The 15,813-nt window shown below is 43.1% G+C and overlaps 2 protein-coding genes across 2 annotated transcripts in view; one reads left to right on the top strand and one right to left on the bottom strand.

Annotated features, from left to right (window-relative positions):
* TEX14 (testis expressed 14, intercellular bridge forming factor) overlaps nucleotides 1–8,677 on the top strand; it is a 35,768-nt gene extending 27,091 nt beyond the window's left edge. Inside the window, exons 24-31 of the mRNA XM_069791032.1 lie at nucleotides 1,543–1,594; nucleotides 2,078–2,149; nucleotides 2,967–3,044; nucleotides 4,562–4,679; nucleotides 4,883–4,978; nucleotides 5,966–6,075; nucleotides 7,390–7,453; nucleotides 7,639–8,677. Of these exons, the coding sequence (XP_069647133.1) occupies nucleotides 1,543–1,594; nucleotides 2,078–2,149; nucleotides 2,967–3,044; nucleotides 4,562–4,679; nucleotides 4,883–4,978; nucleotides 5,966–6,075; nucleotides 7,390–7,453; nucleotides 7,639–7,672 (624 nt within the window). The 3' untranslated portion in view covers nucleotides 7,673–8,677. The remainder of the gene's footprint in view (nucleotides 1–1,542; nucleotides 1,595–2,077; nucleotides 2,150–2,966; nucleotides 3,045–4,561; nucleotides 4,680–4,882; nucleotides 4,979–5,965; nucleotides 6,076–7,389; nucleotides 7,454–7,638) is intronic.
* Nucleotides 8,678–11,650: 2,973 nt separating this feature from the next.
* Nucleotides 11,651–14,630, bottom strand: LOC104314857 (pinopsin). The gene is made up of 5 exons (XM_069791033.1): nucleotides 14,201–14,630; nucleotides 13,438–13,620; nucleotides 12,852–12,997; nucleotides 12,400–12,639; nucleotides 11,651–11,927 (listed from the first exon to the last, which is right to left on the bottom strand). The coding sequence occupies exons 1-5, from the start codon at nucleotides 14,547–14,549 to the stop codon at nucleotides 11,784–11,786; spliced, it is 1,062 nt and encodes a 353-aa protein (XP_069647134.1). The 5' UTR covers nucleotides 14,550–14,630; the 3' UTR covers nucleotides 11,651–11,783.
* Nucleotides 14,631–15,813: the final 1,183 nt, after the last annotated feature.

The raw sequence follows: 15,813 nt of genomic DNA on the forward strand, positions 1-15,813 counted from the left end.
AGATGAGAAGCACAGAAATACTTCCAGGTCTTTGTGAGTATTTTGGAATCCTGGATCTGTTGACATAATGACAAAAGTTCTGATTGATTTCAAAGCAGTCAGTGCGTGCCACTGATTATACAAAGAGTTGACTTCCCCTTGCACCTAATTGTATGTAAATGTTGACCACCATCAAAGTGGCCTTTTTTGTCCTCCATCCCATCCCTGGCTGTAAAGAATTGCCATTTCCCAGCATTGGATCTGGTAATCTTGGAACACCAAAGTGCTAAGTATCTGCAAAATGGTTGGGTAGAAAAGGTATGTTTTTGTTGGGGGGGGGGGGGTGGGGTGATCAGTTGGCCTTCTGGTGAGGCAACAGCAGGCTGCTTATCTGAACCACTCTGAATTCACAAGCGATTTGTGAACTATAGGCTTTTGAGTGTGTGGAAGTGGGGAATAAACTTGAACGAAAATAAATACATGTGCATGTGTGTTCAAGTATGTAAGTTTTCATGTGGAACAGAAGAATTCTCAAAACTTAGTAGGGGAAGGTAAATGAGTACGTAGATGAGTGATTCCTTGAGGAAGAAAACTAAGGTGGAAGCCTCCCATCTAGTAGTTTGGAAGCAAGTAAATGTTCAGAAAGCCCTTCTATTAGGGGATTAAGTTTGTCCTTTTTATGCATAGACATGGCATAATGTTATCAACTTTATTGTATCAAAAAATCGTCTCTCTTTGGAGTTGACAATTTCAAGGTCACTGTAGTGATTTCCAGTAATCTTTTTGGAACTGAAGGTGTTCTGGAGCCACAGCATTATCTTAACTGTCTTTTCAGACAGTTATATATAAAATAACTTTATGCCTTTCTTATTGTTATTCATTGATGGGGTTGTCATTTAAAGATTAAATTAGAGTTTGTTCAAGCAGAACAGACTGCATTTGTTGTCATCAGGTTAGGTCTGTGTCTTTCTGCTTGTGTAGCAGACAGTTGGAATTCATTAAGCCCATTAATAGTGCAATGTTGCCTTGACTGCCTCTGCAGAGATTGTTGATTGTGTCACTTTCTTGTCTAAAATTTTATTCTAGGATTAAGTGCAGGAAGCACCTGTTCCCATTTTGTGGACAGTGAGGACTTGTCTATGATTACAAACTTTTGATTTTGGGGGGTTCTTTTGGTGGATAGGTGTGCCTTGCTTTAATAAAGATTCAAAGCAGAGAATGGGAACTTAAGAGATGTTGGAACTGTCCTTTCAGAGAATTCCCGTCCAATTGTCCATACAGTGTTGAAATGGATAAAGATTATGTAGCTGACAGTATCTTATGGCCAGCTGAAAGATGAGTGCACGGCAGCCTCAGCAAAATTTTTGACACATCTGGCTTACCTGGGTACTACCTCTGTTTTCATATTCTGAACTCATTGAAGAGCTTATTTTAAAATGTAATGGTCAGCTAAGGCTTTAAGGCCTTGCCTCATTTTGGATTTGGTATGTTGAAGGGGAGGATTGAAGACTAGCAGTTCTTCAGTTTACCTTCTTGTGTTTTATTCTGTATGACCTTACACAGGATGGGTTGCCAGTAGTTGCTTCATCCTTGAGAAGCACCAGGAAAGCATCTGGTAAGTCTCTTGACCCAGCCCCAGCCCAAATAGAATGATCAGTAAACAGAGAAACAGATTTGAAAAGAAATTCTGCAGTTTTACTTCTCTTTTCTTCCCACCCCCACATCTCTTTTTATAGAGGTAAATAGCTTTGCACACAACTGTGTATTGCTAGTGGTAATTAGGTTATGGATTCTGTGTTTGCATCTGCAGACTAACACCTCTGACCTCTACTTAACCTATGTTTGAAGTGTAAATATTACTGGCCTAAAATGTGCAATACAGGATTGAGAACTGAATGTGCAAGTCTAGCTCTAAATTATTTTTCCATTATGAAGTTACTTAAGGATATTTGATAAAATGTGAATGAGCTAGGCTCGTGCAGGTTGATAAATGAAATTTGTCAGCAAGATGTGGTCATAATGTAAGCCTATATCACAGTTATTGAGGATTAATCACTGCTAATTAACTAGACTGTTTTGGGTTTTTTTTCTATCTCAGCACTCTCACAGGCATCTAACCACTTCATTGATGAGCTGCCTCCACCAGCCCAAGAGCTGCTGGATGAAATTGGTAAGAGGCACTTCACCCAAAATGGTATGAGGCTTGCCAGCTGTGTTCAGTCAGGATTCCTCTCAAATCATTCACTTCTGAAATACACAAGAGCTACCAAATTAGTTGCAGTCAGGTCAATGATTAGGAAGTTAGGCATCAACAGCTTAAATAACTGGCAGTTATTTAAGTTAGTCCTTGAAGTTTCTGCATTTCATGTAATGGTTAGTTGCTGCTGATGGCAGCAGCCAGCCTATTGAGTGCAGTTAATTTAACACTGAGATGAATTTTGTATAGACTGAATTTTTCAAAGGTGTCCTGGAGCAATGCATGTTCTCCATTAAAACGAATGCAAGCTGGGCAGCTGCATCCCTCAGGTGTTTTTGCAGAGCTTAGTCTCGGTGATTTATGTTTCTTTTTGTAATCACATACATCTTCAGAGAGAACACAGTGTAAAAACTCTGCATTGTTTTTACTGGTGTGTGTTACAGAAGAATTTGCTTTGTTTATTCAGCTATAAACTCTTCCTAAACTAACACCAGACATTGGGATAATTAAATGTGTATTGGTCCTATGCTCTTTTAGAAATGAGGCACACAAGACACATTCTAATCTTTTTATTTCCTCATTCACCAAAACAAGGATATGTGGAGACTGGCATCAACTGAATAAGCGATGGTTAGAGACAATTTGTAGGATTAATATATGAACTAATTATATGTTATGTAAAGGTTTTAATCTGGGTTTGGATGAATAAAGTAATATGGTACTTTAGATTGTATAGAGTCAATTTAGAAAGAGTATCTAGATCAATAAGGAAATGTGCTGTTTTTAACAGAGTATTTAAAGCAGCAAGATTCCGTCGCTCAAGACTTTAAAGAGAAGGGATTGTATGACTGTGAAGTGCAAAGAAATGGTTAGTTGATAATAGTCCTAATGTAGAGATTACAAATAGCAAATTACTTTTGCATTGCTGCAAAATTACTCTGAATGCTTGTCACTGTATGTTCAGTTGTATGATAAATTTTTAGCTTCTTTTGGTAGTTGTGGTTCAGCAGAAATTTGAGAGGATTCTCCCTTTTTTGGTAAGATTATATGCAGTGTTTTTACAAATAGTACCCCCTCCACCAGTGTTTGCTGTCTTTCTCTGTGTATTCACTCTCTAAAGTCTACAGGGATGTGGTGTGGAAGGCTTGCAGGTCTGAACTATCAGAATTAATCTACTTTTACTATGCCACTGTAATGTATGCTGTGTTCCAACACAAATGATGAAACCCACAAAAGTATAGATGGTGGGCAGCTGATGTAAAATAGAGCTGAAGCTTCCATTCTGGGAGGGTAGTCCAGTTGAGAAAATGTCCAGTGCACACTAACTGCTTATGTTTCTTACTCACCATAATGAAATAATGCCTCTGATCTCACAGTGTAAAAAAATAGCATCCACTGGGGTAATCAATATTATATTTCCTGTTCTGTTACAGAGATACCAAAGATAGCAGTAGTGAATCTTTGTGCTTCTGAAACTGCAAATAGTAATAAGTGGAAATAATTTTAGATATACAGCAAGTAATATCAGAGGAGCAGAAAACCTAAATCTTTGTAGGCTCTGCATTTGTTTCCAATGAGTCAGAAAGTGAAGAGCCGTTTAAAAAAAAAAAAAAAAAAAAAAGACAAAAAAAAAAGAAAAAAAAAGGGCAGAACATGAGTTAGTCTGTAAAAAAGCTAAATAGCATAGTCACTTGAGAACGATGCTGGCACTTGTTTGTGTTATCCTACAGCTTTGTTAGATCTTTTCCCAAAGGATAGAAGCTACAGGGACTTTTATTCATAAGAGTATCTTGGTTTTGGGTGGTAAGGAATGCAGCAGCCCGTATTGCTTGCTGTTCAATCACTGTGGTTTTGTTGTATTTGCATAAAGTACAGCTATTTCAGACTCCATTTTTGTGACAGCCTACTGCTTCCTGCTTATCATAGCTTAGCAGAAGGTGGATGAATATATTCACATGCTGTAGGGAGCAGAACTTAGTGAGATAAGTCTTGGGGGGGGGAATATCATTGGATTTTGCTAAGTAGGGTAACAAAGCTAACATCCACAGGTTTTCTTTTGATTTTTCTCCCATAGCTAGGATTGTAAGGGGAAAGATTAAAGATTAATTTCCACATGCATTTTTCATTTTAGTGTGAAGCAAAATGTTCAGTCCTGTGAATCTAAAAATGTGTTACAGTAAAATATTTATCTGGGTCTTGCTACTGGCCACCTTTTGACTGTAGTTAATGTGAATTTGGTTAATGTAGAAAATCAGATGACTGAGGAAAAAGTAATTGAGAAGTGGACAACTGAATTTTCCCAAGTGCGGTAAACAACACGTTTTAATTTCTTTATTATCTTCCTTCATACCTTTGATATTAAAATCTTTCTGTTTATGTGAATAGTTCCCGATCAAATTAAAATGGAAGGCAGAGAGTCAAGCAAAGAATCTGAGGGAAATGAGGAGAGAAATCATAGTTTATGGACTGAGGAGTCATTTAATCTAGCAGAGGAAACAGAAAGGTATGAAAAACGGATGGTAAGGTGTATTTGGCTTTGAGTTACAAAGATTTAGAATAATGGTTCCAGTATATTTTAACAAGATTCGATGCTTACAGTAAGCCAACTTTTTGGCGTTATCAGAACCCTGATAATTATGACTGTTTTCTTTTAAAATGTGTAGTATTAAACTTGCCAGCATCCATTTTAAATCTTTTATTCAACAGGGCTCACTCTACTCTTGATGATGTTTTAGAAAGAATGCTCCGTGCAATTCCTGGAGATGAGGAGGTCCAAGAACAACCTCAGGGACGCACTCTTGGGTTGGCTGATCATTGATACTTTGTTCATAAGTTTATTTTGTTTATGTTCTGGGTATAGACCTGTGCAGGACTTCTGAGAAAATGGGCTGTCACTCCTTAGAGAGTAGTGTGTCAGGGAGCTTGCCTGGAGACATCAATCTGAAATCTCCATACTAAATTGAGAGGGAAAAGAGTGTTTTGTTAATATAATTTCCTGTAGGTGGAAAGCAAATACTTCAGTAGGCTTGGAAGGCAGTGCATAGTCTTCACAGAAATCAGATAATTTGACAAAATGGTGGATTTATTGAGATCGAGAATAATGTACGTTAAGAGAACAGAATCATGAAAGCTTTTTAGAAAAGAAGAGTTTGGGAAGATGGTTATACTGTCATGGCAATATAGGAGGAAATGGCAGAAGTCATATATACATCACTTTAAGGAAAAGATTCATAGCCCAGATAACTTTTTTTTTCTCTTAGCACTAAAGATAAGAGCCCAGTAACTCTGAACAACTCCACAGTAAATGCCAGTGAGTAGTCATAAGTCATTCCTAACATATATCTTACTAAGGAACGCAAGATATTCTTGTGTTCGGCATTAGGATTTTATTTTATTTTTTTTACTGAACACAGAAGTCAAATGTTATGATAGCCAGGAGGATCTTGCCAACAGGGCAGACCGATTCCTGCAGTATATATACTGCCATGTTCATAAATGGCTCAATCCAAAGCCCATTCACATGTGTAGTCAGACTACATTTACTTAATGCTGTTATGTAAGCAATCATTGGAGTGTGCGTATGGATGTAAAGCTAAAGCACATCTGTAGTTTTGGGGGGGAGAGGCAGTTTGTTTAGGGGTTGGAGGGGGCACATGCCCATTATAGGTCAGGGTAAAAATAAAAAGGCATCTAGTGTCTCCAGAGGCTTCTGTTCTAGCGCTCTGCATTCATCATGTCAAAGAGAAAATACAAAAAATTGGGATGATACACAAAATTCTGTCCTTCAAGGGCTGCAAGCCTGCAAGATCCAGAAGATGCTGGAAGGAAGAACGGAGTAGAGAAAGGTGGAGCTGGGGCCAGAGGCAGAGCACCAGAAAGCTGTGCAGGGAGTTCAGAAGGTCCTCTTTGTCTGTAAAGCTACTGGATGCTGTGCTGGGCAGTATTGTATTTATTATATTGTTAGCACTGAATTCATCAAGCTTGCACAGGCTAGTTTTTTTGCTTTTCCTGATTATCCCCCATCTGGATACTGTTTCTACCCTATGCTTTTAAAGGAGAGACAGCCGCTTTAGACTTAAACTCTCTGGAGACACTTGAAAATTTTCTAATTTTGGGGGGCAGTTGAGACAGACAGCACTGTGGACCATTTGCTGGAGCTGCAGGGTGTCTCTCTCATAGTGAGACTGCAGTTTCCTCTACTGACTCGAAAGCACTGAAAGACAGCTGATAATACTGTATCTGTGTCCTGTTTAGTGCTCAACCTCTCTGGCTTAGGCACCTAAATGCTTCACACTGTAACGACCTTGGTTACTATCAGTATGGTTTGGTATGTACCTGTGATGTGCCATCAAATCCCTTAAACATCTGTTTTGGTCTCATCTCCCCTGGCTTTCCTTTAATAGAAACTAGAAGTAAGGAAGAAGACACAAGATAAAATAAAAGTGTTTGTTCTGTAAGTCCAAATCTCTGTTAGGAACTGTCAAAGCTGACTGGTATTCTACAGCTAAAGTTAAAAGTTGCCGTTTTCAACATTTCGCAATTAAAGATGTTTCTTGTTACAGGGAGGGGGCTGACATACTTGCATTAAGTTAATGTGCACTTAGTGCTGTGCAAAAAATATGAAAGAACTGGCATTTTGTCTGGAAAGAAAAAGGCAATAGCCTTTCATTTTCAGAGAGAACTTTTGGTTTTTCAGTGTGTAGTACAAGATGACCTAAAGGAAGTTGCTTCATTGTTGTGGGCATTTAACACTTCTACAGGAGTCACGCTATAACACGTTTCGCTTTCCAGTTAGGCACCGAAAGTTTGAAATGTCCCAAATCCCTAGCTACTTTTGGAAATGTTGATGGTAATTTTCAAACCTAGAGATCTGGAGGTACCATCATTGTGCTCGTTATTTGCACAACATTAGCATATATGACCCTATTTTCTGTCAGACTCTTTGAAGAACTGAGCTGGTAGGGATTGGGCTTCAGGTTTTGAAAACAGAATGATTTCTGATCACAAAGAGGGTCCTGTGTAATGCACTCAGTAGCAACAGAGCCGAGACTGGTTTCTGATTACAAGTGCAACTTAATGTATCTAGCAAAGAGATCTGTAGTGCTTGATTCAGCATGCTTCTATGTGCTGACAAAACTAGAGCTTTCTCTTTGAAGTGTTGTGTGGCTGTGTATGTTCTTCTTGGTTCTGAGCTGAATTCACATGTTTTTTAGACACGCGTCCTGAAGATCAGAAATCCTGCTTACAGCAACAGCAGTCTTCATCTTTGCCATTCACGTGAGCCTCCCTTTGAATTAAATTGGGCTTTTGGTAGAAATCTGTGTATTCTCTGGCTGCATGAGATACATTCTTGTTTTCCATGTCAAGGAGGTGAAAGGAGCAATATGAAATCCCATTCCCTTCAACTTGTGGTTTGATGTAAGAAAAAAAACAACCGTGTAACTTTTTTTTTTCCCCTACAGGGTAATTGTTTTGGATCAGAGCTCTCCTACATGATTAAAATGGATGGCGAATAAATTCTAGTATATCACCTGCTTGCTGCTGCTTGTACAGTATACAGCCTGTGAATTGCAACCCTTCTTGGCCACATAAAGAATTCTAAAGCTCAGACTTCCTTTAACTGCAGCAGCAAGTACAGAAGAAAATCTAATGCTCTACTTTGTAATACAGTTTGTACTGGTTTTACACCATCATTGCATGTAAAGGCAGTATCAATAATACTGCAGAACTGAACTGTTTTCTGAATGTAACATCCTTATGAAGCTGGCTACATGGTGGGGGTTTTTTTCTGTGTGTGCATGCTTTCATAAGCAAAAGAATTTCTTGCTCTGTTGCATTATGCAGCTTTCAGTGTTACAGACAAAATGATGGTAGTTCTGTGGACTGCTGTTACTGCTCAGGCACTTAAATTTTTCCGTGCTGGAGTGTGGAGCACGGTTACAGCCCATGTAGTGTATGTTTTTCCTTGCTCATTAAATTTAACAAGGTAATTTCTTGTTTTCTCTTTTCTTAGTGCTTTTGTGATCTAGCGTTGAACTGATTTGACTGATTAAGGGGATTAATTGCTGTGCAAAAAGCTAATGAGAAAAAGGCAGTGTTCTCCAGAGATTGCAAATGCAGCAATACATTCCCTGCCAGCATTAGACAAGACTATGAGAAAATCTGGTTAGTATTATGAAGATACCTGTTGTGTAATTAAACCACACTTTTGGTAGGCCTCATCAAAAAAAAAAAAAAAAAAAAAAAAGTCCCTGGATGATTGAGCTTTGGGTCAGGATTTTGATGTGCACAGCAACTTTATATTCAACTTTTCTTGTGATAAATACTGTTCAGGTGCAGGAGGTGTGAAGATTGTCCTTGTCCCTTTTTAACAGACACTGGGATTTTAGCTGATTGTACCCCATGTTGCTTTTTCGTTCCTGTTCATGTAGGGAAATGCTGCCTATCTGTAACCGTTAGTTAATTTGGTTTAACAATACTTAATAAAAGTTTCCAAGGTTATTGTGCTGCCATGTGGTTCTTTTTCTGGTTTTGGTAGTTCTTTTTTGGGGTTCTTTTTTGTTTTGTTTTTGTTTTCTCTTTACTTGTTATTAACTTTGTTTCCCATCATCAGACTATGTACACAACTAGATGCTGATAGAGCTACTCCAGGGAAGGTGCTGCAAACCAGCGGACTTGGGGCTGCTTTCTTCAGGAGAGATCAAGAAAAAATACAAATCTTTCATCCGTTCAGTCCTGTCGTGGTAGTGATAGAGCTAGAGCAGATGTGCCAGCAGCACGGAGGCTGCAGTTTGAGTCTGCCCTCAAGTTAACAGCGGTGCCAGTGCATGGCAAACAGGGCTCACTTTTGTGCATTACACAGTTCTGTCCAGGCAAAAGTTCAGTATTTTCTAACCTGGGCTTGTATCTGCTGTAGGTGCCCAGTTTTCCCCGTGTGTGAGTTCTGTATTCTTGCTGCGGCAGAAGAACTTTATATTCTTGATACAAGCTGCTGGAACAAGGTCCTACTTTACATCGGCCTGGCGCTGTGCAAGGTGTTGTGTTACGTTGCAGCCTGTTGCAAGGAACAGAGGGTCATTATCCTACATTACCATACAAATGCATGCAAAAATTAAATCGCAGATTTATTGTGTGATTCTGTCCCGAGTGGTTTGTGACTCGTAACTAACAAGTAGCCGAGGGTCATTCCCCTCTCGCTTTGGGCAATGTTTTGTTATGTTTCATAGACTTGCTCAATTAAATAAAAAGTAATTAAAACTTGCAAGGCTGCAGCAGTATGGTGGAGTGGAGCAAGAACACATGCATTTTTACATGCACGTAATTACACATCACCTTGGTTTGCAACATGTGAAATCTTCTTAGCTGCTTGGATTTCTTTTTCTATTTTATCTGTCAGACCAAATGGTGAGCAGACTGTGAACGATTTCCCTATCTTTTTTTAATCTTAATGGGGAGAATTTTTATTTCTGTTGGTAGGGAGCCTTTCAAGTAGTCCTGTAGCCTGTCTGCTCTCCTTATCGAGGCTAGAACATGGTAGTTAGAGATTCCAGTTTTTCAGCTGCTTGTACTTCTCCAGATTTAAGTTTAGTATGCATGTAAATCATCCAAATAACACAAAGCGTGGGCGCAAAAGCTGTAATTAACAGGAACAATTAAACAAGGACCAGCGAAAGACAACAGAGGAGACCAGAGGGGGCCCATCTAATGCTGCTTTTCAGCTTCCCAGAGAATGAAAGGCCAATTAATTAAATTAAAACAGTGATGCTGAGCTGTTCTAATTCCTCTGAGCCACCAGCATGTGAGTTGTTTTGCGTGTAGGAAAGCAAGCGGTGGGAGAGAGGTGGAGACGTGGGGATGGGGTGAGGACGGGCGTCCTCGTCCCCCAGCCCCGGGGACGCGGCACTGCCTGTCGGTGCTGAATGTCTCGGTAAGCGCTCGTGGGGCCCTGCGGTACGTTTGAGTGAAGACGAGAAGAAAAGCAAATGTTTGTTCTCTCAGCAGCCAAGTTTTGGCTCCCTTGTACCTGTCATCGTACTGGTCTTGGGTTGGGGATTTTTGTTCTGTTCTTGTTTTGGAGCAGAGAATCTCAGAGGGGAAAAAAAAAAACCCAAACCCTCAGTCTCCCAAATCTCATCACAACCTGTGCTAGTCCAAACTGCATTTCTGACTGCCGATTGTCAGGTTGTGGACTGCATGCTAGTGAGGCAATTTAGTGAGGTGCTGATGAACAACTTTTAGCATTGCTTCCCTCTAACTCCTTCAGGGGTTTCGCTGCAACAGCAAAAGGGGTGGAAGACGGTGGGAGGAGGAGAGGAGCGAGGCGTGTTTTGGGATCGTCCTGGTGGACGATGGGCGATGATAGAAACAAAACTGGGGAGGGGAGAGTGAACCTTTAAATCTTGTGACTGTGGATCAGTCTCATTTTGAAAGCAGTTTAAGTGTTCAGAATCAAATTTTGAAAGACGAGGCAGACAAGCTGCCGATAGCATTTTTGAAGAGAGAGGAATTTGATCAGAATCTTGGGGGATTCCTGTCTGCGGTATTGTCTAAACCTTGCACTTAGAAGCCTTGTCCATAGGCTCCTAAATCACATAAATTGCATCATAGTCCAGAGGTGTAGTTGCAGCTGGTGTAGGTAAACGTTGTGTTTTTTGATTCAAGATCAGGTGTGTAGCTATGGAACCCCATGGACAGGGTTTTTTTGTCTTTTTTTTTTTTTTCCTTACAGGCTTTGGCATCTTTTGCTTTCAGCTGAGGTCTCGGCCGATGAGGCAGCCGTGGCTCTGCTCTGCCTTGTCCTCAGGGTCCACAGGGCCTGTTAGAACCTGGGTGTTCACCCTTGCTGGGAAATCAGTGGACTTTTCCTTATTGCCTTAAATATAAATAAAATACATAACTTTCTGTATCTTTGAGCTATGTTTTTTTCTTGCTATCCATTATGATGGCACATGTGGCACTTGCCACAAGAGAAGCAGCGCCAGCTGTAGTAGCGGGAGGCAAAGTGTTTTCTGTCAAACCTTCTATCAGCTGGTAAAACAGATGCATGTGAACTTGTCAGTGTTTATTAATGTTTATTAATGCACTCTGCACTTAAACATACCTGCTGGATTTTTTTTGCCAGCTTCACAGCGTGACCTCGAACTTCACACCGAGATCGGGCGATGCAAACAGGACTTGGTCTATGGAGGGACGGCGACCGTGCGGCTCTGTCCTACGGACGGACCGCTGTGGAGGGGGGTCACCGCCGAGTGTGTTCAGCCTGACTCCGGGGTGTTTGGCATTGAGGAAAAATTACTCTTCTTTTCTTTGTTCTTAAAAGACTCCAGATTCCCGAAGGTGAGGGGCTGGAAGGGAGGGGTGTTTTCTTAGGAGAGGGAAATAAAAGTTTGCAGTTTATCCTACGAGGGGGTGGCTCCTCTCCCACAAGAAGACAACGTCATGTCTTTCTGGGGAGCACCATGAGGGCTGCTGGGGAACTTCTCCGACCTCCGAGAGCCATCCATCTCCTGGGCATGGGGAGAAGCTTCTCTGAGCCCATGTTGGACGAGGCTGGGTGGGACAGGCTGAGCCCGAATCTGATGTTGGTGCAGGCAGGATCTGGCCCCAGTTAGACGGGGTGAGATGGTGTCACCTTATTCCGCAGCCCGTCTGCAGCGATGGCTGCGTGGGGGCCGGGGGCAGCCGGGGCGGTTTTTCCCGTCCTCCAGGGATGGTGACCGCAGCAGACCATTTTCAGCAGGCAGCTCTGAAACTGGGCAGGGAAAATGCAGGTTACGTGTTGCGGAAGAGAGCTGGTGTCTGCCTCGAGACTTGGAGGCAGAGGCTGCGGGGTGGGCGCTCCGCAGCCCATTGTATTTTGGGGGAGAGCTGCATTAATTCCCAGCCTAACTCTTTGCAGACCCTGGCAGTTTATTGACGATAAAAGTTTCATTCTGTTTGCTTTGTGCGTTCAATACGCAGTTTGTGATCTAAAATTAAGTTGCCTGACCCCATAAAATCATGAAAGCCGAAAACGAGTTCTCATTCGGGCTCAGAGGCTGCTCCCTCCCTTTCCATTTTACTCCCCAAAACCTTTCTGCTTATACAGCAACTGCCGGATTGAGCCTGCATCTATGCTTCCAGATAGGATAGATGGTTCCTCCACATTTTATGAGGCCACTAAGTCGTTCTCCAGAAGCCCCAGTGAAGCTGTGGTTTCATTAGCTAGCGGCTTTCTCCCTCACCTGTTTGTTCATGAAGACGTAGATGATTGGATTGTAAACGGTGGCGGTCTTGGAGAAGTAGGAGGGCAGGGACGCGAGAGCTGGCTGGATGGCGATGTCGTTGTTGGTGGCCACCACCAGGGCAAACGTGGTGTAGGGCAGCCAGCAGATGAGGAAGGCCATCACCATCGCGATCACCATGCGCGTCACCTCCCGCTCTGCCTGCTGCGTCGTGTCCGATTCCTGCTGCTGCGCCGCAGCCTGCGGGGAGTTTGGGAGAGAGAGCGATGCCTATTAACAAATTCCAACAGCATTTCCATCCCTTAGGTGCCCTGACATCAGCACCAGGAGATGTCAGCTCCATCGACTGTCACAAAAACCTGCCGTGAGGCTCTTCATCCCAGCGGAGATGTGCCTCGCCAGCGGTTTTGGGAGCAGAAAACCATTAACTCGCCTGCACCTGCCGTACTTACCGCTCGCAGGGTCATCAGCAGGTTGGTGTAGGAGAAGAGAATCAGGCTGAGGGGCATCACGAAGCAGGTGACAAACAAGGCCAAGATGTAGCTGTTGTTGTTGCTGCCACCGGTGTACCAGTTGGGCCCGCAAGAGGTTCTCAGACCTGGAACAAACAAGTTTCAAAACAAGCCTAAAACCGATCATGGGTTTGGACAGGGGCTCAGTAAGAGGCTCCGAAAGAGCAGGCACCGGCGCTGCCCCTCTTCGCCATGCTGCCCGAGCACGTCTCGCTTTTCCATCCCCAAGGACCTGGAGATCAGTCACTGTGGTTTTGGGCTGGGCGACTGCTCTGTGTAGGAGGGTGATTTCTCGTGGCGTGCAGCATTATGCCAAGCCTCTACATAAGCAGCTTTTGGGCTGGGTTGGCTGCAGCGTGTCGTGCCGTGCACTCCTGCAAAACAACCTCCGGGAGAGGATTATTGCCTGACCAAGCAGGAGGTGTTAACATTTTAAATACCAGCATAGACGCTCTCCAACTACCCCACGCTTGAAAATGATATGTCAGAAGACGACACTGTGGAGTCTGAAGCACATCTCCCCTACCTTCGGGCACGTAGCTGCTCCAGCCCATGAGCGGTGGGGTCGTCCAGAGCAGCGACCAGCTCCACGTGAAGGCGCAGCCGCTGACGGCGTGCCGGTGCTGGAACCGAAAGTCTCCCAGGGGTCTGCAGACCACGACGTACCGCTCGAAGGCCAGGATGGCCAGGGACCACAGCCCCACGATACCTGGGGGGAGAAGGAGAGTTCACGTCTTAGGAACAGGCTCTCCTGTGGCTCTGCTGCCCATGCTGGGACGTAGCAGATGAAGATTAAGAGCTGTTGAAGTCAATATTGTAAAAAGAAGTCAGACGTTTTTCTTATGGCAGGGATAGCTGTGAGGATATCTGGCCCTTAAAAATGAAGTTGGCAATTGGGTGTCTGTGACGCATCGTGGTTATGGCCACAGTTTCTCCACTGGAGTGTCGACAAAAGCTTTTGTGCAGTTTCATGTTTCTGATGTACCCACAACCATCCGTGTGCTGACACGGCAGCCAGCACCCACGAAGCGCATCCCGAGCGAGGACTCCCAATGTGCCCAAAAGTGACATTCCTGCCCTCTGAAGACCAAGACAGAACATGTGGTGACCTGGCACAGCCAACCATCTACTTGACCCTTCCCTGCGCTAAAGAATAGCAGAAGAACACGAGTTTTACATCACGCACAAAAGCATTGACTTTCGGAGATGCGGCAAGCTGATGAAACGTTCCCCAAATGCTAAACACAAGAGCACCAACCCAAGACGGGTCTCAAGGTTCGTGCCCTTACCTGTCAGGGAGACCATGAAGCCCTCCAGCTCGCACATCTGTTTGCCGAAGACGAAGAAGCCGTTGATGTTGTTGGAGAAGCTGACGGAGCTGCCGCAGAGTGTCACCAGCAGGTCGGCCACGGCCAGGTTCACCAGGATGTAGTTCAGCGGGGACCGGAGCTTCTTGTACCTGATGGAAACCACGATGACCAAGCCGTTCACAACCGAGGCGGAGACCACAACGACGCCCATCAGCACGGCCACTGACAGGTACATGCCCCGCGGGGCCTGGTGGGGCCACTGGGGGCCATCGAAAGGCCCCGGGGTCCCGTTATTTGGGGGGTCCTGCGAGCTGTTGGAGGAGTACATCGGGCTTCTTCTGGAGCACCGGTGCCGGGCCAGCTGAGGCAGGTGACCCTCCCCAAAAGCAAAGCTTCTTTATAAAGCAGGAGGGCCTGACGCGCCCCAGAGGAGCTTTGCATTAAAATACCTTAAGCTTTTTTTTTTAATCATCTGAAGGGTTTGTTCTCCCTCCCCTCTTTTTATAATCAGCTCTTTATTCCAGAGGGGATAAAGAGTGACTTAAAAAAAAAAAAATCCGATGACCGAACGGTGCATCATTTAATTGAGTAAATAGATTTTTTTTTTTTTTTTACCTTGTGCTTCCCACCTGCGTTCCTCCGTAAGCGTGACCCCTGCCCAGCCTCGGCACCCGGGACTGGCCGTTATTCCCCGTGCCGTGGGTTGTCGGGGCTGCGGGTGCTCCCATCCCATTGACCTGTGCTGGGAGCGCAGGAGCCGACCCCCCCCGGGATCGCCACGAGCCCCCAGCCCTGGGGGGTGCAGGGTGCTGGGGGGGGCAGCGGCTCCCCCTCGCCTGGGAAGGGGCGAGCCCCTGGAAAGGAGCAAAGGAAAATCCGCGCCGGCCACGCGGAGAGGCCACGGCGGCCACTGCCGAGAGCTACGTGCTGGCCCCAGTCTGGTTGAGCTGCATCAGTTGTAAATATACATGATAAACATATATTAAACATATGCATATACTAACCAGCATATTTTAATAATGCGTACAATGTAAACTATCTAAAATATATTACATATTTATAATACTATATAGAAGAACTAATTTGTATCTGTACATACACATTCATACATGGATGTATGTGGAGACAGCATGCAAGAACGAGCGTGAGAGACCATGCTACCTGTAACTATATATAATAAACATATAATACATTATATACTACATATATAACAGATAGTAAATACTTACATAAGCTATTAAATGAAAAGATGTTATACACATATATAAGCATATTAAATTATGCAAAAGTAATAGATACCGATACAAATATTTAATATTTATTATGTAATATGTAATTAATATATATTTTAATTACGTATTATATACTATGAGTGCATGTATACATACATGCTTTCATGTTTGTGCCTTTAAAAATAGCTACCTATATCTGTAGCTATATAATACACATTCACATATCTATTTATATATACATCACATATTTTATATAGTGTATATATAACTATACATACATATGTATATGGCTGTCTATGTAACAATGTATATTTTTATATAGCCATGCATAAATATATAAGTGCATGTATTTATATATAC

This window comes from Haliaeetus albicilla, chromosome 9 (assembly GCF_947461875.1).
Source record: "Haliaeetus albicilla chromosome 9, bHalAlb1.1, whole genome shotgun sequence".
Lineage (NCBI taxonomy): Eukaryota > Metazoa > Chordata > Aves > Accipitriformes > Accipitridae > Haliaeetus > Haliaeetus albicilla.

Coding starts and splice junctions, on each gene's coding strand:
- LOC104314857 (XM_069791033.1), bottom strand. CDS start 14,549: ATGTACTCCTCCAACAGCTCGCAGGACCCCCCAAATAACGGGACCCCG. Junction 13,621..14,200: donor CTTCATGGTCTCCCTGACAG/GTAAGGGCACGA, acceptor TTCTCCCCCCAG/GTATCGTGGGGCTGTGGTCC. Junction 12,998..13,437: donor GAGCAGCTACGTGCCCGAAG/GTAGGGGAGATG, acceptor TGTTTGTTCCAG/GTCTGAGAACCTCTTGCGGG.